Source organism: Saimiri boliviensis, chromosome 1, assembly GCF_048565385.1.
Source record: "Saimiri boliviensis isolate mSaiBol1 chromosome 1, mSaiBol1.pri, whole genome shotgun sequence".
NCBI lineage: Eukaryota > Metazoa > Chordata > Mammalia > Primates > Cebidae > Saimiri > Saimiri boliviensis.
Window position 1 is genome coordinate 98,633,993 of NC_133449.1, and position 25,348 is coordinate 98,659,340.

The 25,348-nt window shown below is 53.8% G+C and overlaps 1 protein-coding gene across 1 annotated transcript in view; it reads right to left on the minus strand.

The window, feature by feature from the left end:
* The window catches only part of COTL1 (coactosin like F-actin binding protein 1), a 48,308-nt gene extending 23,597 nt beyond the window's left edge, over window positions 1-24,711 (minus strand). Inside the window, exons 1-2 of the mRNA XM_039460644.2 lie at window positions 24,465-24,711; window positions 24,121-24,203 (exon numbers count right to left, since the gene is read on the minus strand). Of these exons, the coding sequence (XP_039316578.1) occupies window positions 24,121-24,203; window positions 24,465-24,541 (160 nt within the window). The 5' untranslated portion in view covers window positions 24,542-24,711. The remainder of the gene's footprint in view (window positions 1-24,120; window positions 24,204-24,464) is intronic.
* Between the last annotated feature and the right edge of the window lie 637 nt (window positions 24,712-25,348).

Genomic DNA, 25,348 nt, shown 5'->3' on the forward strand with positions numbered 1-25,348 from the left:
ATCCCTTGGTGAGAACTACTGCTCTCGACAGTTGGTGTCCCCATTGAATCAGGCCACCTTTTGTGTTTTCCACCAGAGTTCTGTGCCTCTCGAGGGGATCACATATCCTTATTCCACCTACCTCACAAATAGTTCATATTTTAATTGCCATTATCACCAAGATCTCATTACAATTCCTAACTGGTGGTTGCTGGCACATAGGGACGGCGATGGTTTGGAACCATTCACCTTGTATTAGCCACCTGCATCAACGCTGACACTCTCTCAGGGCTCTTAGTTGCTGCCGTGAGGATTTCTCAAGCACCCAGTGATATCGTAGAACAGTATATGTTTGCTTCTCAAACCTCGTGTGGATTTAAATCACTGGGGAAATCTTCCTAAAACGCAGATTCTGATTCAACAGGTTTTGGGTCCTTGCTTCTAAGAAGCTCCCCAGTGATGCTGATGCTGATGGTCCAAGGACCACGCTTTGAGTTAAAAATAAATAAATAAATAAATCTGCATTTCTTCCTAAGTACCTCCCTGCAGGGTCCCACACAAAGCATGTAAGTTAGCACCAAGACTCAAGGCCACAAACCACCTGTCTAAAGGAGATAAGTGCAGGGAGCTGAGAAGTTCACTTGCTGGTGATTATCTCAAAGCCTGAGGGGTTACCAGCTGTATGCCTTCAACAAGAAGCCATGCGGTCTAATGGCGCATCCATCTGTCCCCAGGAGCTAAGGAACACACAGCTCTCAGCAGACCAAGAACTTGTGATCCTAGCTCCCGTCCAGGGTCAGAGACTCCACAACACTTACTTCTTAAAGGAAACCAGTCATCATCACCACTCACATTGGCACAGCACTTTTCCGTTTACAAAACATGCTTCTATTTTATCTCATTTGGTCTTTATAACAATGCTGGGAGGTACATTAGGTACAGACTTTGATCTTTCACCAACATCCAAATCACCTTCATAGATAAGGATTGGAGGCTCAGGGGCCACGTGATGTGGCCAGAGTCATGACACGGCGAGGCCAGGCGAGGCCAGAGCCAAGGGCCTGACAGCTTGGGTGCACATGCTCAACCCCCTTTCTCCAGGGAAGTGCCCCACCAGGCCATGGCCATCTGGTGTCAGTAGGTGACCAGGCAGCAGGGACAGAAGGAAGGATGGTCTCAGGGACACTGCACAGGTGAATCAACAGAGCCTGGTTGAACATAAGAAGTGAGGACAGAGGAGTCCAGAGCACAGGAGACCACGAGGGATGAGCACCCCACCTCCCAACACCCCAGGACTGTGCCTGAATTCCCAAACATCTGCCTGGGCTGCCTCACCTGTAAAACACTTTCTTTTCTTTATTGAGATAAAAGTCGCATAACATAAAATTCACCATGTTAGCACTTTAAAGTACACATTTCAGTGGCTTTAAGGACACTCTTAATGCTGTGCGAACATCATGACTATCTAATGTCATCACCCCAATGAGAACTCCCCACTCTCCACCCTACTCCCCCAGGCCCTGGCACCCGCTCCTCTTCTTTCTGTCTCTACAGACTGGCCCCTGCTGGACGTGGCAATGGACTCATATGCTCAGTGGCCTCTGGTGTCTGGCTTCTTTCACTCTGAGTCACATCTCCAGGTCCATCCCTGTGGCCGTGGGGGTCAGCATTCCATCACCTTTCAGGGCTGACGGGCCTTCCACTGTGTGGAGAGACCACATTTTGCTTATCGGTCCATCAGGTGATAGACAAGTGGGTTCCTTCCAAAACGGGGTGATTTCACACCTCCCTTATCAGTTGACCCTTGAAGACTAAATGTGAGAGCTACAAAACCCACCCAGCCACTCAGGGTAGAACCTTCACCCTGAAGTTCCTGACACAGGGCGGGGCTGCCAGGTGGCCACCACCCACAGGAAACGAGGCTGGTGCAGGTGAGGGCGGTTCCTCACATCTAAGGTGCAAAGGGCGAGGCTGGTGCAGACTGAGGTGTGGGGAGCAGCCCTTTAGCTCAAGAGCGTTTCTCAGCAGTCCCCGTGGTGTTTGGGAAGCCAGGGCTCTGTTCTGAGTAGTGTCGCCAGAACATCAACACCAAAGTGCTTAATGAAACGGCAGCCTTGACCCGAGGTGGAGGAGGGGCTGCACATCCGCCTCCAAATGCCTTTCACAAGCGAAAAAACACTGCGAGTCTGTTTCCATGGTAACCACTCTTGGGTTCCCATTTCCACACTGATCAGCCGAGACTAGTATCCAAACTGCCCATCCCTGGCCCAAGCCTCCACGGGGGAAAGTTACCAGCCCTGCTCTGGGCCAACGTAGTTTTCAGGGACCCCAACCATCTGTTCAGAGCAGTGCCAAGCCTTCGGGCTGAGCCAGCTCTCCCAGGCTCTCTCTCTTCTCCGTGTCACCCCCTCCCACTCCCACGGCTCTGGCCAGCTCCTCTGTGCAGCATCACGGCTTTGCCAAGGTCTTCCCTCCCTGCTGGCTGCCAAGCACCTCCACACCGCCCTCTGAGTCCACCCCTCCCCCTTTCAGACCTCCTAGGTCTATTTGGGCAACACCCTTTCCCCCTTTAGGGTCACATGTTTCTGTTAAAGAACCACAAGCAGGCCGGGCGCAGTGGCTCAAGCCTGTAATCCCAGCACTTTGGGAGGCCGAGGCGGGTGGATCACGAGGTCGAGAGATCAAGACCATCCTGGTCAACATGGTGAAACCCCGTCTCTACTCAAAATACAAAAAATTAGCTGGGCATGGCGGTGCGTGCCTGTAATCCCAGCTACTCAGGAGGCTGAGGCAGGAGAATTGCCTGAACCCGGGAGGCGGAGGTTGCGGTGAGCCGAGATCGCGCCATTGCACTCCAGCCTGGGTAACAAGAGCGAAACTCCATCTCAAAAAAAAAAAAAAAGAACCACAAGCAGCCAGGTGCGGTGGCTCACACCTGTAATCCCAGCACTTTGGGAGGCCGAGGCGGGCGCATCACCTGCAGTCGGCAGTTCAAGACCAGCCTGACCAACATGGAGAAATCCCCCGTCTCTACTAAAAATACAAAAATTAGCTGGCACGGTGGCACATGCCTGTAATCTGAGCTACTCAGGAGGCTGAGGCAGGGGAATCATTTGAACCCGGGAGGTGCAGAGGTTGCAGCGAGCTGACATGGCGCCACTGCACTCCAACCTGGGCAACAAGGGTGAAACTCTGTCTCAAAAAAAAAAAAAAAAAAAAAAAAAAAACTACAAGCACTGTCCCTGTGTCCCAAGTACCAGCCCAGGGCCCAGCACAAGATAGATGTGCAATAAGTAAGTCACACCCCCCAATCCCAAGGCCACTGGGAACCTTCCAGAACCACAGCCTGATGTCATTTGAATGATTGTGGGGGAACGGGGTGACAAGGGACATGGTTTGCTAGGTTACTGCTGGGTGCTTATCTGACAATGGCTGGGTCAATAAGATCGCTGACAGGCCGGTTTTGAAAATCTGAGAGTCACATTGTGCTTACAAATGTTTGCTGCTGGAGATCTGGCACGAAAGTGACAGGTCAGCTGAGTCAGGGGCGAAAACCCTGTCGGTTTGTGCACCGTCTCCGCAGCTGCCCGGCAGACCGGAGGCCTCTCCCCGACCCCACTCACCCTGAAAGAGGTTCTCAGCCCTTTCTGACCTCACCGTGGGCAGTGCAGGGGAAAGCACTTGATCTTCATCCCTGGTCAGCTACTTTCCCTCTTCTGAACAAACCGGGTCCACAGACCCCAGGGACACTCACAGTCCCACATCAGCAGTGGGAAGCCCCGGGCTGCCTCGTCTACCTCAGGCTAGTGTCACTCTTGTTCACAGGAAAACGGCCTATCTACTGAAGGGCATGGAGAAATGCCATCATGTATATATTACTGTGATGTGTGTGTGTGTGTATTTGTATATGTGTGTATATATGTGTGTGTATAGCTGTGTTTGTATATGTGTGTATATACATATATTTGTGTGTACAGATATATATATATGTGTACATATTCATGCATTTGTGTGTGTGTGCATGTGTTGTGTATGTATGGGGTGTGTGTGTGTGTGTGTGTGTGTGTGTGTGCATTAAGATGGCAAAACTGCTTAGAAGAAGGTTGGTACCTGGGCTTCCCGTCACCCCTACTGTACTACTTGGTCTCCAACAGGGTCAATGGTCCGTCTCTTCAGACTGAGGTTGAGAGTCCAGGTCTAGGCAGAGAAGAGAGGGAGACTGCGCAGGCTGAGTAGGGGACAGGGAACCCAGAACTTCACCCCATCACAGGCACCAGGAGACAGAAGCCATGAGCTCCTTCTGCTGGTGGCCTCAGCACAGTGGAGGAGTCTACACCCTCAACCTTCTCTGCAACGTCCAGGGTACAAGTTCAAATTCCAGAATCCTCTAGAAACTGACCCCCACATGTACTAGCCTCATGACCTGGACCACAGTCCAGAATGTCTCTAAGCCTCAGTTTCCTCATCCACAAAATGGGTCAAATACTCATGAAGTGGTGGGGAGGACTACATGGAAAAGAAATGAGATCTGAAGGGCTTGGCTGATAGGACTCCTCGCTGTTTTTTGACCGCCAGCATCTCTCCAGTGAACCTGCCCTCGGGTCCACAGGGACCTCCTCATTGCCAAACGCAACACCATCTTCTCCACAGTGGCGTTTCACACCATTGTCAATTCTGCCCTCCATGAACTTCTCCCTTCCCCTGGCACCCAGGGCGTGGTGCCATCTTGGTTCTCAGAGCACTGATCCCACCTTCTACTTTCTGCCTGGCTCTTCTACCCGCTCTGTCTCCACATGGGCACTCCCCAGGGTTTTCCACCTCAACCTCTCCTTTCCACTGACACGCTGTCCCTGGGAGATCTCAGCTACCACCGTGGAATACGGGGGCACCAGCCCCTGCCCTCATGACTGTCCACTGCTCTGTCCTTAACAAGGCGGGCAGAGTCTGCCCTCCATTGCTCGCCATCTCCTGGCACCTCACACTCCTTACACACAATTGTTTGCTAAGGCAACCTGGCACACCAAGCAGAGCACCAGCTCGAGACCGGCCAGCCGGGGCCGAATGCCAGCTGCTTCCTTTAGCTATGGAACATCACATGCGGATGCTTCATGCTCTGTTCCTGCTGTAGAATGGGGACAACCTTCTGTATCCAGCTTTGGATTTATTTCAGAACGGGGCACTCCGAGGCACAGAGAGTCACAAAGTCACTCTTTCTGTGAGTCTTCCTTGAGGGCTGATGGAAGACAGTAAAGGTCTGGGAGGTAACTGAGCCCCAAGTCTTCTTAGCACATACAAGGTGCCAGGCACCACTCTAAGACTCTGCACACGGCACCACTCCAACTTCTCTGTGAGAGCAGCACAGACCACTGTTCCATTTCACAGATGAAGAAACTGAGGCTTGGAGAGGTGAAGCGACAAAGAGCCACCCAACTCCTCCCTGCCCGCTGCAGAACTCCTGAAGTCTAGAGCAACAGTTCTCAAAGCACGGTCCTCAGACCAACAGCACCACAGCACCCAGGAACCTACTAGAAATGTGGGTACTCAGTGTCCACTCGGCCCTACTGAACCAAACACTGGGAGCAGGGCCCAGAAACTGTGCTTGAACGAGCCCTCAGGGTGATTCTGAGGCTGCCAAACCTTGAGACCCACTGACTTAGAGGAAGAGGTGGAGAAGAGGAAATGCGCGAACTCACAAAGCCCTCAAGGGCAGAAAAGCTGAAGTGCTCAGAGTTCAGCCCCACGCCCTCCTTGCCACCCCGTCTGCCTTTTATTTTAAGGAAGTGACTGCAAGAAGCAGCTTCCTGCAGGGCTCATGGCTCCTGAGCATGATCATCAAAGACTACCAGGATGCTCCCGCCCCAAAATGCCACACCCCAAGAGAGGGAACAGCCCTTGCCAGCAAGAGTGCTACTGAGCCTTGGCCCTGGGTACCAGGAGGCCTTTCTGTCTCTGCTGCCTCTAGCGCCTCTGCTTCCCCACAAGCCACGCGGATTTAGATGCGCATCACAGCATCAGACCTCAGGGCCTCCACCAGGGAGGATAAAGCAAGGTCAGGACCCCATCCTGAGGGCTGTGGTTTCCTTCTGGTTGGTGCCATGCACTCAAGAGCCCAGGCCAATTGCACTCTGGATGTTCCTGATTCGGAGACTACGGACGCCCTCCCCTTCCCACCCAGGGAGAGTCTTGTTCATGAAAAGACAGCTCTCATGCTTAGAGTACTAAAACTCTACTCTCAGAAGAGCCCGACTCTTCCTTCCACTGGTCTACAAAGCCTCATCAGGGGCCAATGATACAGCTCTGGCTCTGGGAAAGGATCCCTGGAGACCTAGAAGGCCCAGGCAGGACTGGCAGGTGGTAAAGGGAGGCTTCGTCCAATGCCCAGGTCATCTCTTCAAGGTTCTCTGCCTTCATTTACTAAGGAAGTTTATCTATGTGAACAAATCAGCATTCGAATGTTCTCAGGACCCCACGTGCGTGGTGTAGAGCCGAGCTCAGAAGCCGGCCCTGGTAGCTGTTACACGCTCTTCTCTGCGGCCTTCCCCTCTCCTGGCTCTCCTTTGGCCTTTCCCTGGGAACTGAAGGTGCCTTTATGCCTCTCCTGCCTCCTCCCCATCCATGTGCCCTCCTCCCCTTCTTCCCTCCTCCCGACCTCTCTGGAAGAGGGAGGGATGGGGCAGGGTAAGGCCAGAGGGGGCAAAAGAGACACCGTGTGGGTAGAGGGGACCACGTAGGGAGACCAAGTCGGGGGGACCAAGCTGGGCGTGCGGGGGACCAAGGAGGGAGCCCAGCAGCGGGGGTCCAAGGTGGGGAGGATCAAGCCAGGGCTGCTGAGCAGTCAAAGTGATGGAAATGTGGGAATAAACCCAGAGACAAGAGAAACGGAGGATGACCACGAAGGGGCTAGGACAGAAGGTAAAGCCAAGAGGGAATCAGAATTCTCTGCAGTCACCAAAGCCACCAGGATAAACCGCTCTACTCATTCCCCAAAAGGTACAAATGGCATATGGTCCCCAATAAGCTCTCAAGTGCTGTCCCTCCTTCCCCCTCCCACCCAGCACTGAGAAGGAGACTCCGACCAGGCCCACCCAGGGTTCTCACCAAGGCAGCCCGACACAGGATCCACACTGACTCTGTCGGGCTGCCTTCTCTCCGAAGACATTCTAGTCTCCTCTGCATATCCCCAAAGCCAGTCCTGGCTGGAGGGCCAAGCCCCCGAGGAACTAGGATCTGCTATGGGCGAAGCGCTGTGTGACTTTCTTAACACTTCTGCAAATGCTTTCAACAAGTCTGTTCATTACAAAAACACATACTAGGGGTAGAATAATGAGAAACACAAAAAAGCAAAATTAAGCAATCAAGGCTCACCTTGCCAGCCCCCAGGAGCCAAAGCAGCCCTAGGGCGGCGCCAAAGCCTGGAAGCTAAGAAATCAGGCCTCCCCCACCACCCCAGAAACCCATGTCCTTTTGATCTTTTCAGCTACTTTCATATCCCTCTGAACCTTGTTATTGCCCCAGCACTGATCACCATGCCAGGCACATCAAAGGCATCCTATACACTACCTGTGGGCCAATGGAAAGAAAAAAGAGAGAATCATTTCCGAACTTCCCCAAACACTGAACTGCAGAGCAAGGCAAAAGAAAGGGGGGAGGTGGCCGGGTGCAGTAGCTCATGCCTGAAATCCCAGTACTTTGGGAGTCCAAGGCAGGAAGATCACGGGTTCAGGAGTTCGAGACCAGCCTGGCCAACAAAGTGAAACCCCGTCTTTACTAAAAATACAAACTATTAGCCAGGCATGGTGGCAGTCACCTGTAATCCCAGCTACTTAGGAGGCTGAGGCAGGAGAATTGCTTGAACTGGGGAGGCGGAGGTTGCAGTGAGCCGAGATCACGCCATTGCACTGCAGCCCGGGCAACAGTGCAAGACTCAAGACTCCGTCTCAAAAAAAAAAAAAGAAAGAAAGGGGGAAGAGGAGGACAGCAGGAAGTTGCCCCAGAGAGCAGCAAGATTGCAGCTCACTCTAAAGCTGCCCTAACTTTATAGAGACTCCTGAGAGGTTATGCAAACAGGGCTCAGGAAGGAAAAAAAAAAAAAAAAAACCCACACACCAAAAAGCTGAGCTGCCAGCTTCCACCGAGGGAGCCCCCTGGAGCGAGGATGAAAGGAAATGGGAAAGAACGCCTACGTCCTGCTGCCCAGGGCAAGAGGACAGCTGGGCAGTCGCCATGGCAGCGGCTGGCTTCTAGCAGGCTGCTAAGGGGAAAGGGGGCAAGGCTGGGGAAGGAGAAACAGCCTGTCCACCAAAGTGGAAGGAGGGCTCAGTGGGTGCCCACGTCTGTAAGAGGGAGGGGCCTGAGCCCGGGTGGAAGGAGCCAGGTTGGTTGCTGAGGGTGACAGGAGAGCGCTCATTACTAAAAGGGCCCGTATCACTTGCTGCCTTTTTCAGAGTGACTTTCGTAACTCCCTCTGATTGATAAAAACAAAACAAAACCAACAAACACCCTCCTGTCTTGCTCAGAAAATCTCAAAAATATTAAAAAGCATAAAAACTAAAACCCATTATTCTAGAAATAAACCCCTTTTGGTTTATTCCTTATAGGGGACGAATGAAGGCTCTATTTCTTTTTTCTTCTGAGGAGTTTCGTTCTATTGTCCAGGCTGCAGAGCAGTGGGACGGTCTCGGCTCACTGCAACCTCTGCCTCCCGGGTTCAAGCGATTCTCCTGCCTCAGCCTCCCGAGTAGCTGGGATTACAGGCGCCTGCCACCACACCTGGCTAATTTTTTGTAGTTTTAGTAGAGATGGGGTTTCACCATGTTGGCCAGGCCGATCTTGAACCCCGACCTCAGGGGATCCACCCGCCTGGCCTCCCAAAAAGCTGGGATTACCTATGTGAGCCACCCACGCTGGGCCAAGGTTCTGTCTGTGTGATTTACATTGCGTGGGTACCTGCCTGTAGGCACCTCCTTTCCACCTAGGGCTCATTGCATCTTCATTAGGTGTGAATGACCCAGCTTTCCCAGCTTTCCCAGCTTGACCGAGAACAGAAGAAAACGAAGTGCAGGATGGCCAGAGGAAAAGAAAGATGATTACTTCCGCAGAACCTCCAGGGTATGAGCTGATCTGAATACCCAAATTAAACCGAGAGCTAAAGGTTTTCCCCCTATGACCAAGCGCTAGCACTTTCTTTAAATGATAACTTTCTACTTCCTTAAATGGCAGTTAGTGTGTTAGACCTGACTCCACCTTCTGACTCAGGGAACAGTGGCTGTAACCAGTCCTGGAGGCTCTGAGGACCTTATTACAGCATCTACAGCGTCTACAACGAGACACTCGGCCACTGAGAGATTTGGTGTCTGACTCCCATCACTGAAAGGCCCTGGTCTCCAACTCCTGACCTCGTGATCCGCCCACCCTGGCCTCCAAATGTGCTAGGATTACAGGCATGAGCCACCACGCCCATCCTAATCAGGGTTTTGAAGGGTGACTTAGAGTTCCTCCAGAGGACAGGGTAAGGACCAAGAGGGTTCATGTGAACAATTTGAGAGAAAGACTGTGATGGAACTCCAGACTAAACAACAGCCTCTGCTGGCAGGTTCAAAACGCCCTCCTCCACCAGCTCTTCAGTTTCCGACTAACCGTAAGCAGAAGGGCCTATGATGCGGCTGATGATAACTGTGTGCAAAACGAGAGTTTAAAGGCTCAGAATGAGCTGCCGGCCCTACGGCTTGCTCAGCCCTACTCCAGGAGGGAAGGAATCTGGTTCCCTAGCACACCCAAAGCACCCAGACGACGCGCACATGTGCTCACTACACGCTTCCTGAATAAATGACCACATCTGCACGTCATCTTGGACTTCTCAGAGACTTTTCAGTTCCCAATTTGCAGCTGCATTTCAGTTCAACCGAGGGTGCCATTTTGTAAGAATAAAACCAAGAAGATGGGCATAGTGGTTCACACCTGTAATCCCAACACTTTGGGAGGCCGAGGCAGGAGGACAGCTTGACTCCAGGAGATTGAAGCTGCAGTGAGCTATGACCGCACCACTGCACTCCAGCCTGGGCCACACTGAGACTCTGTCTCAAAAAACTTATTTCCCTTTAATTAAAAAGAAGAAGAAGAAGAAGAAAACCAATTCCTCCTCAGGATTTCTAAACTATGACTTCTGCCCCTGGAAAACAGGAATGAATAGACAGGCAGGAATGAACATGGACAGACATAACAAGTGATTCGTTTCAACAATTTTGTCATTTAATAAAAGTGCATGGAGCCAGACACCTGTCATCCCAGCACTCTGGGAGGCCGAGGCAAGCAGATCACTTGAGCTCAGGAGTTCAAGACCAGCCTGGCCAACCTGGCGAAACCTTGTCTCTACTAAAAATACAAAACTTAGCCAAGCATGGTGGAGCACACCTGTAATCCCAGCTACTCAGGAGGCTGAGGTAAGAGAACCGCTTGAGTCCAGGAGGCAGAGGTTGCAGGAAGCTGAAATCACACCACTGCACTCCAGCCTGGGTGACAGAATGAGACTCCATTGCAAAAAAAATAAGGTGCGTGGATAGGGCAGGCCAAGGCAGCGCTGCCGGAGTCACGGTGCCGGAACCCGCGGTGCCGACGAGGGGGAAGCTGCTTCTCCACCTTTCACGTGCACCAGGGACAGTACCCAGAGGGGTGCAGCCGCACGAGAGCCCTGAGACCAGGGTTTGGGTCCCGGCTCTGCCCCTTTCCTCCCATGCGACAACGGCCCAATGACTTCCCCTCTCTGCCCCCCAGTTCCCCAAGGTCTCTCCATCTCTGCCTGGGAGCCCCTGGTCGGCCAGGGCAGAACTCGCAGCCAGCTCTCCTTCCCCACGGACTTGAACAGCACTCCAGCCCCAAGCATGCGTACCACCAGCCCCCACGGGGATGGCCGACTCACTTTACTTTTCTAAGGATTCACTTATTCATTACACCATGCCATACCCAAGGCAGAACCTCCCCTCTTCCCAAAGGACCGAGACAACGAAGTGTGACTCAGCCAGGGCTCTGCGCCAGGCTCTGAGTGAGCACACTGGAACCCGGCCGCAGGTACAACATGGGGTTGCAGCTCTGCCCTAAACATAGGGGGACCCACTGAGAGCCCAGGAGACCAGCAAGCCTCCCCCTGGAGGTCTCCTCATGGGTGACACAGCACGGCGATCTTCATCAGAGCCAGCTGAGGGGGTAGCACCCTGGGAATCAGGCCTGGCACACAGAAAGTTTTGAGAAGCGTTAGGTGAGGATGATAAGGACAAGGCAGCCTTGGGACCAACGGTGACAATGGCAATGACTGGGAAGCGAATGGAGGCAGTAGGAGAGCGGGAGCTCAGTGCAGAGAGGCAGGGTTGCACTCAGGGCAAGGAGCTCAGGGCCTGTGGAGTCCCAGGGGACCCAGAGGAAGCAGTGGCAGAACAAGACTGTCCAGCCAGGAATGAGCCACAAAAAGGGCCAGGGCACAGTGGTAGGAGGATGCGGAACGAAGTAGTGGGGATCAAACGCGTGCTGCTCCAGAAGAACCCAGAGGCCTCACATGGCTCCCGGGGCCACTGTGCCCTGGGCCTTGCCCACTCCCCATTCTCATGCTTTCCACCCCCCACTCCCTACCCACACTTCCCCCCATGACGCCCACCCCATGATCTCCACCTTCACCACCCTCTTCCCACTCCCTCCCGCTGCAGCCCCACGGCCCCCACCCCAGGCTCCCCAAATCACTTCTCACCCATGCTCCCCTCTCACTCCCCACCACGTTGCACTCCCACAGCCCTCACTCCATGGCCCACACCCACACTACACCCCCTCCCCAACCCCTGCGCTCCCCATCCACACTCAGTCCCCCCACAGCCCTCATCCCACAGCCCCCATCCCTAGTTCCCCACCCCACACTCACCCCCCACAGCCCTCACCCCCTGCTCCCCACCTCCCCACTCCCCACCCACGCTCCCCTCCCACGGCCCCCACCCCATGGCCCTGATACGTTCCGGCTCTCCTGCCCACCCAGAAGCTTCATGCTCCTTTTTTCTTTATGCTTTTTAAACCTAAGATACATTTACACAGCATAAAACGCGCCCTTGGTTTTCAGTACACTGCCAAGGTCGGGCACTGCGATGTACCCCACTGAGCTCTTCCAGCTCGAGTGCCTGGCACACCATGCGTCCTCAGTTCATATTTGCTGGGGGGATGAGTGATCAAAGTGACCCAGGAAGAGAGGGTGGTGTTTCTAAGAATCAGCCACACAGCAGCCAGGTTTGGCCAAATCCAGAGCAGAGCAAATGGTGTCACAGGGCAGGCTACAGGAGCTGCCGGTGTCAGGCACTGGCCCAGAGCGGGCTGTGGCTGCAGGGTCAGGAGCCTGGCTCTTTGCATCTCAAGCCAGGTTCTTTTCTTTTTTCTCTTTTTTTTTTTTTTGGGACAGAGTTTCGCTCTTGTTACCCAGGCTGGAGTGCAATGGCGCGATCTCGGCTCACCGCAACCTCGGCCTCCTGGGTTCAGGCAATTCTCCTGCCTCAGCCTCCTGAGTAGCTGGGATTACAGGCGTGCACCACCACGCCCAGCTAATTTTTGTATTTTTAGTAGAGACGGGGTTTCACCATGTTGACCAGGATGGTCTCGATCTCTTGACCTCGTGATCCACCCGCCTCGGCCTCCCAAAGTGCTGGGATTACAGGCTTAAGCCACTGCGCCCGGCCAAGCCAGGTTCTTTTCAACCCTCCCGCAGCTCCAGCTGACCCCTGGCCTGCCTGAGGTGGCAGCAGCTTTTACTTGCAAGCCATGAACAATACATTCCATTTTATAAGCAGGGTAGAATTCTAGCCAGAAAGGGGAGCAAAGTGCTTCCGGGTCACATCAGATGACCTCCAAAGGCCGGCCCTTCAGGCAAAAGTAGGTAAGTCAGGATTTCCCGGGAAAGTCTCTCCAGCACAGGAGGGGGCATTTGGGTTCAGGACTTAAGGCATGTTGCTTCCCAGGGACACTCACAGGTTTTCTGTGTCAACAACAACGGCAGAAATGTCCTCTAAGCAACAGTGGCCTCTCAACAGTGCCAGGGCTTGCCCATGGCCTGGGCCTGGGCCGTAGATCCGCCCCTCGGTGTTCTACAAAAGAGCCTCCTGTGGTCTTCCCTCCTTGTTTCACAAAGATTTTACATTGCAAGCTGGGGTGCAGGGGGTGTCAGGATTGGGGCAAGAAGCACACGCACCAGGCAAGGATTGCAGCCCGGCCTCAGTGCTGCCTCGGCTATGAAACAGGACAACAGGGTCCGCAACGCTGGCTCACGGCACAGATTAAGTGAAATCGCAAGTAAGTGACTGTGGCAGGCAAAACAGTGACCCCCAAGACATCTACGTCCTAAACCCCAAAGCTGTGACTATGTCCCTCACATGGCAAAAGGGACTTTGCAGATGTGATTAAGGTAAGGGTTATCTGGATGAGATCAACGCGATCTTTGCAGTCCTTTAATGGGGAAGGGTGGGGAGAAGGGCCAGAACCAGAGATGGCATCATTGAGGACTCGACCTGCCACTGCTGGCTTTGAAAACAGAGGAAGAGGCCACAAGCCAAGGAATGTAGGCAGCCTCTGGAAGCAGGAGAAGGCAAGGAAATGGATTATCCCTGGAGCCTCCAGGAGGAGCCAGCCCTGTCCACACCTGGATTTTAGCCCTATGAGGCGCATGTCAGACTTCTGACCTCCAGAACTGTAGGATGATACATTATGTTGCTTTAGTTCACTAAGTTTGTGGTCATTTATTACAGCGGCCATAGGAAATTAACACAATGACCTCAGCTAATGCCTGGCCCAATAAAGGTGCACTGTTAATCATTACTGTTATCAACCTGTTTATTTATTACTGGCAACAAAGCTTACCTAAGTACATAGAAGACAAAATAAGAATAAATGCATGAAGAAAAATGTGATGACCAAAAACTAAGGACCATAAACCAAAAACAAGATCTATGGCAGGTTTATTTCAACATGCACTAATGAAATAAAGTATTAAATGCTGAGGTGCCATGCCTGCCTTCAGAAACTGGCCTGTGGGGACCTGCCACTGTTGAGGCTACCAAGCTGAATGAGAAAAGTCACAGGCACATGTCTAAGAGTGAGACGAAGGTGGTGATGCCTGAGCTCTGGAGAAAGATCCCTGGGCCTGGGGCCAGAGCAGTCACATGGCCAGTGGTAGCGGCCAAGGAGCCTTGTGGACTGCGGGGCTGCTATTTTGGAGGAGGGGACAGCAGCCCCTCCTGTGTCAGTTTAGTTCTTGGGCATCCACACAGACTGTCATTCATTTGCCTACTCAACAACATCTGTGCAGGATGCCAGGTACCGTTCCTGGCGCTGCCAATACTGCAGAGAACAAAGCTGACCAGTCTCTGCCCTGAAGGGCCTGGATGCCCCCAGGAAAGTCACACGATCAACAGGTGCATGATTGCACATGCGGCTGTGATCTCAGGCACTGCTAAACGCTGCAAGGAGATGCTTCTTGACTCCTTGTCACCTTCTCAACTGCCACCTCTGGTTTCAGTGGTCATGGGAGTAGCCACTTGGGTACCCCACGACATCCTGCCATGTGCCAGCTGCTCAACCCCCACAGCGGCACAGCCTGGAGTGCAGAAATCCTAAAGCCCCTAAAGGACCCCTGAGCCAATGGGGGACAAGAGTCAGCAGCTATGTGTCCCTGCCCCCAGGGCTGCACCCTCCACGTTCCTCTAAGGGTCCCTGCAGGATTCCGTCCCAGCATCCACAGCACTTAACTGGGGACTCTGTCCCAGCGCCCACTGGAGTTAACTGCGGGATTGTGTCCCAGGTGCCCACAGCTTATAATAGGACTGGAACGTGAACCCAGCCATGGGTTCTCTTCTCTAAGCAAGAGACAAAGGGGTGGAGAGCCAGCATTTGCTGGGAAAACCTACACCCCAGGAAACAGCCCATGACTTGGGCCCACTCAAGTAAGCGACATACCCAGGGAGAAAAAGAGATTGGGAGCCAGCTAACCGTGAAGGGAGGGGATTCTCCACCAAGGAGCTGAAGAAATAGACACACCACCACGCAGGACACCAGCACCATGAAGACAAGGAGGGCGTCCGAGCAGAGGGAACATTTACACTGGGCCTTGATGGGTGTGTAGAAGTCCTCCAGGAAAGCAAAACAGATGAAGACAGTGCAGGCAGAGGGAAGCGTGCCCACCATGCCTAGGGAAGCAGGGAGGCAGGGTGGCACAGCTTGGGGAAGAGCTGGGCGCCTCGGACACAGACCTGGAGTCAAAGTGCAGTTCTTTCTGTGACTGCAGCATCTCCAGCAAGCGACTCTGGCTCTCCAAGGAAAACGTCAGGTTCCTTCTGAGTGAAATGGGGATAATTTCTACTTCTGGGTGTCACTGTGCTCATAGCTCCCTCAGAGATAAGATAAACTAGATGAGCTAATACACGCAGAGTCCCTACATAGTGCCCGGGACTGGGCACCACTGAGATCACTGTCGTATATGTTGGGGACGTGCACTGGAGGCACTGGCTGGCCAGTACCTGTCATAAAGGGCACCCATGTCACGTCTGAGTGTTTGGACCTTACGGGGAAAGGTGTTGGGAGTGGGGGGCTGGGGAGCAACCCAACCTGCAGTCTAGAAAACCACCCCTGGCCTGGACTGCAAGCTGACTGCAGTTAGGGAAAGGACTCGGTTCAGTACTTGGCAAAGGGCTTGGCACATAGTAGATGCTCAAGAAATGTCCTAGAGAAGACAAGGTCATGATCAAGGGTGGAGCCCTAAGAAATGCTTAGACTTACCGGGCAGGCGGGGGAAGGAGAAGCAGCAGAAGGAAGTGAGAATGAGAGGAGAGAGATATAAAAGAAGAACTAGGCAAATCGAGCTGCGCAGAAGCAGAAGCGACGGGGAGTATTTTTTCAGGAGGTGGTGGCCACTGGCAAATGCTGGAGGGAGGTAAAGTGGATGTGAGACAAAGAAATGACCACTACACTTGGCAACTGGAACATTGCAAAGACCTAGGCACAGAGCTCCCTGCGCTGGGTGTGGATGGCGCCCAAATGAAATGGGGCAAAGAAAGGAAGGGAGACCAGGAGGTATTTATAACACCTACAAAAGCTATAAGCAATGCTTTCCCAAAGTTCACATTAATTTCTGAAGATTTTCAAGCAGCAAAAACCCAATTCAACTAATATTTAGGGAATGCCTTTTGTGAACATGAGACACTGTACTCAGCAGGAAGACACACATCCACCATCCTTCATCATGGGTAACACGGCCACAAACACAAAAGAAACCACAAATATCACCATGCAGCAGACTGAAGGAGCCATCACAAAGCCCATGCCCCTTTGGACACATGAATAAAGCCACACAGTGTGGCTCAGGGCCTCCCAGCAACAGATACGTGGGTAGAGAAGGCAGCGGGAGACTACAGAGTGCAGAGAATTACCGTTGGCTCAGCAGTCCTCCAGGGTATCACTCAAAAATAAAACCCTGGCCAGGCGCGGTGGCTCAAGCCTGTAATCCCAGCACTTTGGGAGGCCGAGGCGGGTGGATCACGAGATCAAGAGATCAAGACCATCTTGGTCAACATGGTGAAACCCCATCTCTACTAAAAATACAAAAAATGTGCCGGGCGCGGTGGCTCAAGCCTGTAATCCCAGCACTTTGGGAGGCCGAGGCGGGTGGATCACGAGGTCAAGAGATCAAGACCATCCTGGTCAACATGGTGAAACCCCGTCTCTACTAAAAATACAAAAAATTAGCTGGGCATGGTGGCACGTGCCTGTAATCCCAGCTACTCAGGAGGCTGAGGCAGGAGAATTGCCTGAACCCAGGAGGCGGAGGTTGCGGTGAGCCGAGATCACGCCATTGCACTCCAGCCTGGGTAACAAGAGCGAAACTCCGTCTCAAAAAAAAAAAAAAAAAAATACAAAAAATTAGCTGGGCATGGTGGCACATGCCTGTAATCCCAGCTACTCAGGAGGCTGAAAGAGGAGAATTGCTTGAACCCGGAAGGCAGAGGTTACAATGAGCCAAGATTGTGCCATTATACTCCAGCATGGGTGACAAGAGCAAGACTCTGTCTCAAAAAAAAAAAAAAAAAAAAAAAAAAATCAATTCCTACATCTCTCTGTGTGATGTTTAGGACCGACCAGAGCCTCATGGGAATATCATCTCTACCCAGAATATCACCCAACAAATGTCACAGGGCACCTACCTCCAACCAAGTTGATGCTGCCCTTCTTGAAGATGCCTTTTCTGATAACCACCCCACATCTCAAATTTATTTCAACCTACCTATTAATATGGGACGCCTTCTAGAAGGTGCTATTTTAACAATGACCACATTTATTGAGCAGTTCCCCTGTAGCTGGCAGTACTCTAGAAGCTTTATATGGAACACGCCAGTTTATCCTGACAACAACGTAGGTGCAGGCATTATTCCATCTTTACAGAGAAAACAGAGGGGTCGGGGAGATCTGCCCAAGGTCACACAGCACAGCAAGGCTATCGCTGAAAACAAGACACCCCAGCTCTACCGCTGATGCTTTCAACCAATCCTCCTAAAATCTGCACCAACAAACTGGACTCATTCCCAGATGCCTGGATTCCTTCTAAAATAAAACTGCTTGCAACAGATAATTTGGAGTCCATGGATAGAGGACTGGGTTAACAATGTTACATTTGTATGAAAGAAACTATGTAGCCATTTTAAACTCTACTGCAGAAGAAGAGGGGAAGATAGGGAGGAAGCTTTGGAATTACAGTTGTGAGGGGAGGTGGCTCTAAAATATCTGTACTGTGATCCCCATGTGCAGTATAGAAAAATATTTCAACAATACACATAAAAATGAGACCAGTGGTCTGTCCTGGAAGATGACAATACAATGTCAGTTCCATGAGGACAGGGGCCTTCTCTGCTTCTATATTTACCCTCAGTGCCTAGAACCATGCCCCACAGAGTAACTCCCATGTGCAGAAAGCACTGAATGAGTAAATGAACAGGAGAATGAAGGAATAAATGAATGAATGAGGAAGCAGGCTTCTGAGTGGTGAACTATATCTGAACTCTACTCGGCATGCTCCTCTTTTGGTTTAGTCTTGCTTTATGAATATGCTACAAAGAATACATATTACTTCAACGGTACAGAAACAAAATGTGATCTCATAGATAGCCCCAGCCATGGCCTGGTCACACACAGGTGATCTGTAAACCCTTTCTGCTCTGGTCAGGTAGACCACATGACCAGTCACTCTGGTAAATGGCCCCTTTCCATCCACATTGGCCAGCTGAGCCCTGACTGCTTCCGGCTCCCAGGGGCTCTGACCTTCCAGCCCAGCTCAGCACTCACTTCCTTCCCATCATCTCCCCACCTTCCATCTTCTTGGTGCTCCAGAACTCTACTTCCACATCACTTAAATTCCACAAACACAAATGGCAATCACAGTAACCGACATTTATGGAGCGCCTACTATGTCCCAAGTAGCATAAGGACTTGCTTCCTTAATCATCCTAATGACCGCATTGTAGCAGGTTACCAGACTAACTTACCTGCTGCAGAGCACATGACTGCCAAATATTTAAACCCAGGCCATCCGACAAAACCCAAACCTCAGGAGGATGAGGCAGGAGAATCACTTGACCCTGGGAGGCAGAGGCTGCACTCCAGCCTGGGCAACAGAGAAAGACTCTGTCTCAAAAAAAAGAAAAGAAAAGCAGTGGTAAAGGCAACCGACACATACCACGGCCTGTGCTCTCATTTCAGGTGCGTTAGTTCAGTGAACCCTCCCAGTCACCCTCAGAGTTAGGGATGTCAGGATCCCCATTTTACAGACCTAAAAACTGAGGCACAGAGGGAGGGATGCACTTGTCCAAGGCCACACAGTGAGTGAGAAGCAGAGCTGAGATGTCAATCTAGAATGTTTCTTTCTTCTTTTCTTTTTCTTTTTTTTTTTTTTTCTTTTTGAGGCAGAGTCTCACTGTTGCCCAGGCTAGAGTGCAGTGTGATCTCGGCTCACTGCAACCTCTGCCTCCCCAGTTCAAGTGATTCTCCTGCCTCAGCTTCCGAGTAGCTGGGATGACAGGCACCCGCCACCACACACCTGCCAATTTTGGTATTTTTAGTAGAGGCAGGGTTTCACTATGTTGATCAGGCTGGTCTCAAACTCCTGACCTCATGCGATCTGCCTGCCTTGGCCTCCCAAAGTGCATGGATTACAGGCATGAGCCACCATGCCTGGCCTAGAGTGTTGCTGATTCCAAAGCGTCCTCAGAGTTGAAATTAAGAAGGAATCACACTAAGTTAGGTAGGCAGCTGAATCCTAGATGAGTCAAGACGGGGAAGAGGAATTCCTCACAGTAGAAACCTCCAAAATCGAAAACACCAAGGCGGGGAAAGTCTCAGTGTTGGGCTGCAGGTGCATGAGGGAGGCTGTGTGGAGCTGCTGGGGAGGAGATGTGGGTGGGGACAGACCGACTAGAAAGTCAAGCAGACAGCCGGAGTGTAATCCAGTGGGCAGAAGGGAGCCATAGAAGGTTAACAAGAGGAGTGACTTGACTAGAAATGTATTATAGAAAGATTTACCCCAGCAAGGGAGAATAGAGTGGACACCAGACAAAGAAAATTAAGGGTAAAGAGACTGACTGTTCCTATAAAGAGGAAGGTAGGGATGTTAAGGGACAAACGGACCTTTTCCTGAAAGTGGCATGCCATTCTTCCCTAGGAAGCCACCTCCCCCAGTCAGTGTCCTGCTTTGGGTGGGGCTGCGCCATCCCCCAACTCCAGGGATGGGCATGCAGTCCAGGCCTGGCCACCCAGAGTCCCAGTGACTGGGCTGGGGATGGGCACATGACCTCGGGGGGGGCCAAAGACAGTCAGTTCAGGGACCCCCAAAATCACTGGCAAAGAGGCTTGCTCTGTTTCACCACCAAAATGGCTCTACCCAGGGGGTAAACCTTCCCCTCCCTGCAAGAATGGAGACGAAGGATAAAGACAGAGCTAGAAGAAGGAAGAGAACTATTTGGAGTTTGGGCAGCCTTTGCTGCTGCTAGAACTTCCCCTGGAGTTTCCAACCCAGAAGGCACAGATTGATCTTCTGCTTACATTCATGTGCACTGGGCATCTCTCACTGCCCTTGCAAGGTCTCTGACCATCCCAGGCGAACTGAGCTACGGAGCAAGAAGCAAGAGCAGAGGCGGTGGCCAGGCAGAGGCGGTGGCCGGGCAGAGGCGGTGGCTGGGCAGAGGCGGTGGCAGAGCAGAGGCGGTGGCAGGGCAGAGGCAGGGGGGGCAGAGGCGGTGGCGGGGCAGAGGTGGTGGGGCAGAGGCGGCGGCCGGGCAGAGGCGGTGGCCGGGCAGAGGCAGCGGGACAGAGACAGTGACCGGGCAGAGGTGGTGGCCGGGCAGAGGCAGTGGGGCAGAGGCGGTGGCCGGGCAGAGGTGGTGGTGGCCAGGCAGAGGCGGTGGCGGCCAGGCAGAGGCGGTGGCGGGGCAGAGGCGGTGGTCGGGCAGAGGTGGTGACCGGGCAGAGGCGGTGGGGCAGAGGCGGTGACGGGGCAGAGGCGGTGGCTGGGCAGAGGCAGTGGGACAGAGACAGTGACCGGGCAGAGGTGGTGGCCGGGCAGAGGCAGTGGGGCAGAGGCGGTGGCCGGGCAGAGGCGGTGATGGCCAGGCAGAGGCGGTGGCGGGGCAGAGGGGGTGGCCGGGCAGAGGTGGTAGTGGGGCAGAGGCAGTGGCCAGGCAGAGGTGGTGGTGGGGCAGAGGCGATGGCGGGGCAGAGGCGGTGGCCAGGCAGAGGCAGTGGGGCAGAGGCGGTGACTGGGCAGAGGAGATGGCCGGGCAGAGGCAGTGGGGCAGTGGCAGTGGTGGCCAGGCAGAGGCGGTGGCAGGGCAGAGGCGGTGGCCGGGCAGAGGCGGTGGCGGGGCAGAGGTGGCAGTGGGGCAGAGGTGGTGGGGGGGCAGGCAGCGAGGAAGGCTGGGAGCCAGGCAAGTCCAGAAGAAGCAGAGGGTGCCGGGTCCCACTGGCAGGCAGACAGATCGGGAGGATGAGTGCGGGGGCACTGGCCTGGCAGCACAGACACCCAGCGGCCTTCTGGAACACAACTCCAAGGGAGGAAAGGCCAGGCCAGGGAGCTGGGGAGAGATGAGGAGGGGAGGCTGGGTGGAGAGATCCCACTCTGGGAAGCCCTGGAGGAGGAGGAAGGGGAGAAGGGACAGTAGGCAGCCTGGGGTGGGAGGGCCAGGGAAGGAATGTTTCAGAGAGCGTGACTGAGAGCCAGAGCGGGGAGTGTGGGAGGAGGGCAGGGCCCCGGGAAGGCCCGTTTCCCCAGGTGGCTGTTTCTGGCCTTCCAAGTCTGCTGCCCATCTTGTGAGATGTTTGGAAGCAGGAAGCCCGAGCCAGAGTGGAACCTTTCTTCTCGGGCCTGTCAGGATACCTGGCAGGGAATTGGAGCCACAAAAGAGCCCTCACTGCCCCACAAGTGGGCAAATGTCATTTATTTGCAACCAGCAAACAATCCCACAAGAGGTGAGAATCTGAACAACTTCCTCAGAGGCCTGGAGCACAGGCCCTGAGCTAGCCTGCCTGGGTTCAAGTCCTGGCTCTGCCACTTTCTAGCTGGGTAAACTCGGGAAGTCTCTGAATTTCTCTGGGCCTCAGTTTCCTCATCGTAGAACGGCAACAACCCCAGTACCTGCCACAATGGGCTGTTCTGAGGCATATGCCAGATAAGGATGTCAAGCGTGGTGACTGGTATCCAGCCAGTGCTGGTGTTGAGAACATTGTCCCCGTGTTATGAGGACACAACAGCAGGAAGGAACAAGCTTTTCCAAGAGGAACAAGAGCAGACACAGCAACCGTAATTCCCCTATGCGTTTGTCCAACAGATGGCAGGGAAAGAAAGCCGACTTCAGCTGAAGCTCCCAAGGCCCATTCATGAGGATCCACACACAGCACGCAGCAGGGAAGCATTTTTAGCTTCCTTGCCAGACGTTCGCCACTCCCCACTCCCATCCCTTGGGGGCAGGGGGTGGGTCTGAGCAGAAAACCACAAGCCTCGGGGAGGCAGGAGGTGTTCTCCCACTGCACCGAGGCCTGGGAGTACCTGCCAGGAGTCTCCTAATGGGAGGGATGCTGTCTTCCTCATCACCTTCTACTTGCTGGCAAGAACAGGACCTTGAGACACAGAACATGGTTTGATGGGGGAGGGGAGTAATGGGTGGACATTGGAGGAGAGAAGCCAAATTCAGCGAGGGAAGCTGGCGCGCAAAGCACAGCCTCAGAGCCGGCAAAGCAGAAACACTGCTGGATCTCTTGGCTGTTCACTCACCAGAGGGGAGAGAGTTAAAGAGTTTGCACTTACTCCACGTGCAAAAGCATTTAGCCACAGAGGTAGAGGGACGGAGGCCTGGGTTCAAATCGTGTCCTGCCAACTCTCCACGTCCTTACAGTGCTTCATGCTGCTATTTTAGGCCGACTGTTTACAAAAGCAATGAATGAATTTCTAGAGCCAGCACTCAAGGAGAAATTTTAGTTGTGTGTGTGTGTGTGTGTGTGTGTGTGTGTGTGCGCGCACGCGCACACGCTCATGTGTTCTTAGTGTCACCCAGCCTCTAGCAGTCACTCCACAAATATCCTTTGAATTCAACTAAATACAAAATATAATTCAATTATGGAAGCAGTTAAGGAAAGAAACACCCACATGATCCCTGGCCCAATTTTGTACTTTTTATTTATTTCGCAAACAATCATGTCCAGACACTGTTCTGAGCATTTTATACACACTGACTCACTGATCCTCACAACAGCACTGTGAGAATGCAGGTCAAGAAACTAACAACCCCAGAGATAAAGAAACTCACTCCAAACCACACAGCCAGGAAGCAGCCATTCAGGGATTTAAACCCACACCGCTGGCCGGGTGGGTGGCTCATGCCTGCAATCCCAGCACTTTGGGAGGCTAAGGCGGGCTGATCACCTGAGGTCAGAAGTTTGAGACCAGCCTGGCCAACAGGGTTAAGCCCTGTCTCTACTAAAACTACAAAAATTAGCCAGGCATGGTGGTGGGAGCCTATAGTCCCAGATACTCTGGAGGCTGAGGCAGGAGAATCACTTGAACTCGGCAGATGGAGGATGCAGTGAGCTGAGATTGTACCACTGTACTACAGCCTGGGCAACCGAGCAAGACTCCATTTCAAAAAGAAAAAAACAAGAAGTCTGGCTGAGGGTCCACGCCTTAACTAACCTCTGACCTGTGCTGCCTTTGTCTGAGAAAGTTTGCTTCCAACTAAAGACCAGAGATGGGAGCTGCTTCCAACTAAAGACCTCTTTAAAGGGTCCCATAGCAACATCACACAGCCTCTGCCACTACTGAGGGGTTGAAGGTGATGCCTGCCATGTGGTCTTTCTTTTCATGGATCACACACCACAGCGAAGTGCCTAAGGCACACAAATCTTAAGTATACAGTCTGCTGATTCTTTACGGGGATAAACACCTGTGTAATGCCCTCCCAGATCAACATATGGGACATTCCAGCTCCCAGCAGTCGCGGTGGTGTGCCCCTCCCCATCACTGGCTATCTGTCCCAAAAGCTAACCTCAATTCTGACATTCACACCATAGATTAGCCTCGGTTTGTCTAGGATTTCTTATAAATGGAATCATACGGTGTGTACTCTTTTGCATCTGCCTCTACTCCTCAAATTAAAAATCACATCAAATCAGCACACAGCCAGACAATGATAGTGGGAAAAAAGAGGGCGCGGCTGAGTTTCTTTCTCTCCCAACCAGCCCCTAGCCTGTTCGTATTTGGGCTCAGAGGGGATGGTGGGAAGAGCTGGACACTGCAGTCTGGAAACACAGGAGCTGACCCTGGAAAACCAGTGAACCACGGGGGGTAAAAGCCGCCCGGCCTGGAGAGGGCATTGTGGAAGGGCAGAGGCAGGTGGGTCACTTCGCTTGCTTCGGATGTCCAGAGGACAGAAGGTTTTATGAGGCCTTAAAACGCTCCCATCGGGCTCCTCCCACGCTGTGCGCTAGGGGCACCGCACGTGGCCACCAGTTCCACCAGGGCTGGCCTTGGCCGCCGCTCCCCGGGTGCTGACAGCCTCCCAACGACCACGCATCCGCCCGGCGGGCGCGCCCCCCTACCTGTGCACTGCTGGATGAAGTGCTGGTACTCCGCTCCCTGCTCGCCGGGGACGATGGTGGAGCCGTCGTATTTAAAAGTCACCCTTTGGGTTGGGAGAAGAAAAAAAAAACACACACACACACACATCAGCGCTGGTGGCCGCGGGGCGCAGCGCTCGCAGAGGACAATCTAACGCACGCGCTGGCCACGGAGGAGCCCGCGGGGGCCCGCACGCCGTCCCCGAGTCCGGCGAGGAAGACAGCACGGGAGGTCCCGAGCCCGTCCCGCCCGGAGGCCGGCCCGGCGCGCGAGGCCCCGCGCGAGCCCGGGGAGCGGGGCGCGGAGAGGAATGAGAAGTTCCTACCAGATGACGGCCGAGCCGTCGTCGCGCACCAGGTTGTACGCTGCCCGGCAAGCCTCTTTGTCGATCTTGGTGGCCATGGCCGCGGGGCCGCAGGGGGGACACTGCCCGGGACGGCCGAGCGCGCCCCTGGCCGGCGGCGGGGATGCGAGCGCGGCGGGGACGCGCCGAGGGCGCACGGGCGGGAGGCGGTGGCGACGGCGACGCGGCGTCTGCGAGCTCCGAGCGCGGCGGCGGATCTCACTGCGGACGGAGCGCGCGCGGGGACCCCCGGGCCGCGACCCGCCCCGCCCCCCCGCGCCCATTGGCCGCCCAGGCCGCGGCCCGCCTCGTCACTGGTCGCCGGGCTGCGTGGGCGGAGCGTCTTGATTCTCCGGCGGCCAATCCCAGCCCGGGAGGCTTGCGCAACTCCGCAGTGGGGGCCGGAGTAGGGGCTTTGCCTCCTCCCTCTCCCTCCTCCCTCCCGCTCTTACCCCCAGCATCCCTAAGCTCTCCCCCCCACCCACATCCTTCTGCTCCCTCCTCCTCCTTCTCACTTCCCCTCCTCCCCTCCCGACCCCTCTCTGGAAACTTCCACTTCCCCAACCCTCTTTCCCACCCCGCCTTCCTCCTTTCCCTCCTCCTTCCTCTTCTTCCCCCGACCCCTTGCTTCCCCCACTTCCCTGATCTCTCCTCCCTCCGTCCCTTCCCTCCCCTCTTTCTCCCTTACCCCCTCATTCCTCGTCTTCTCCTCCCTCTTCTTGCCTATCCCAGCCCAAAACTTCTTCGTCCTCCCTGTTTCCTTCCCCCCAAGCTCTCTTCTTTCTTCTCCTTGACCCCTCCCCTGCTTCTCCCTGCCTTCCCCTCCCTCTTCTCCACTTACCCTCCTGGTATCTGCTCCCTCCCTG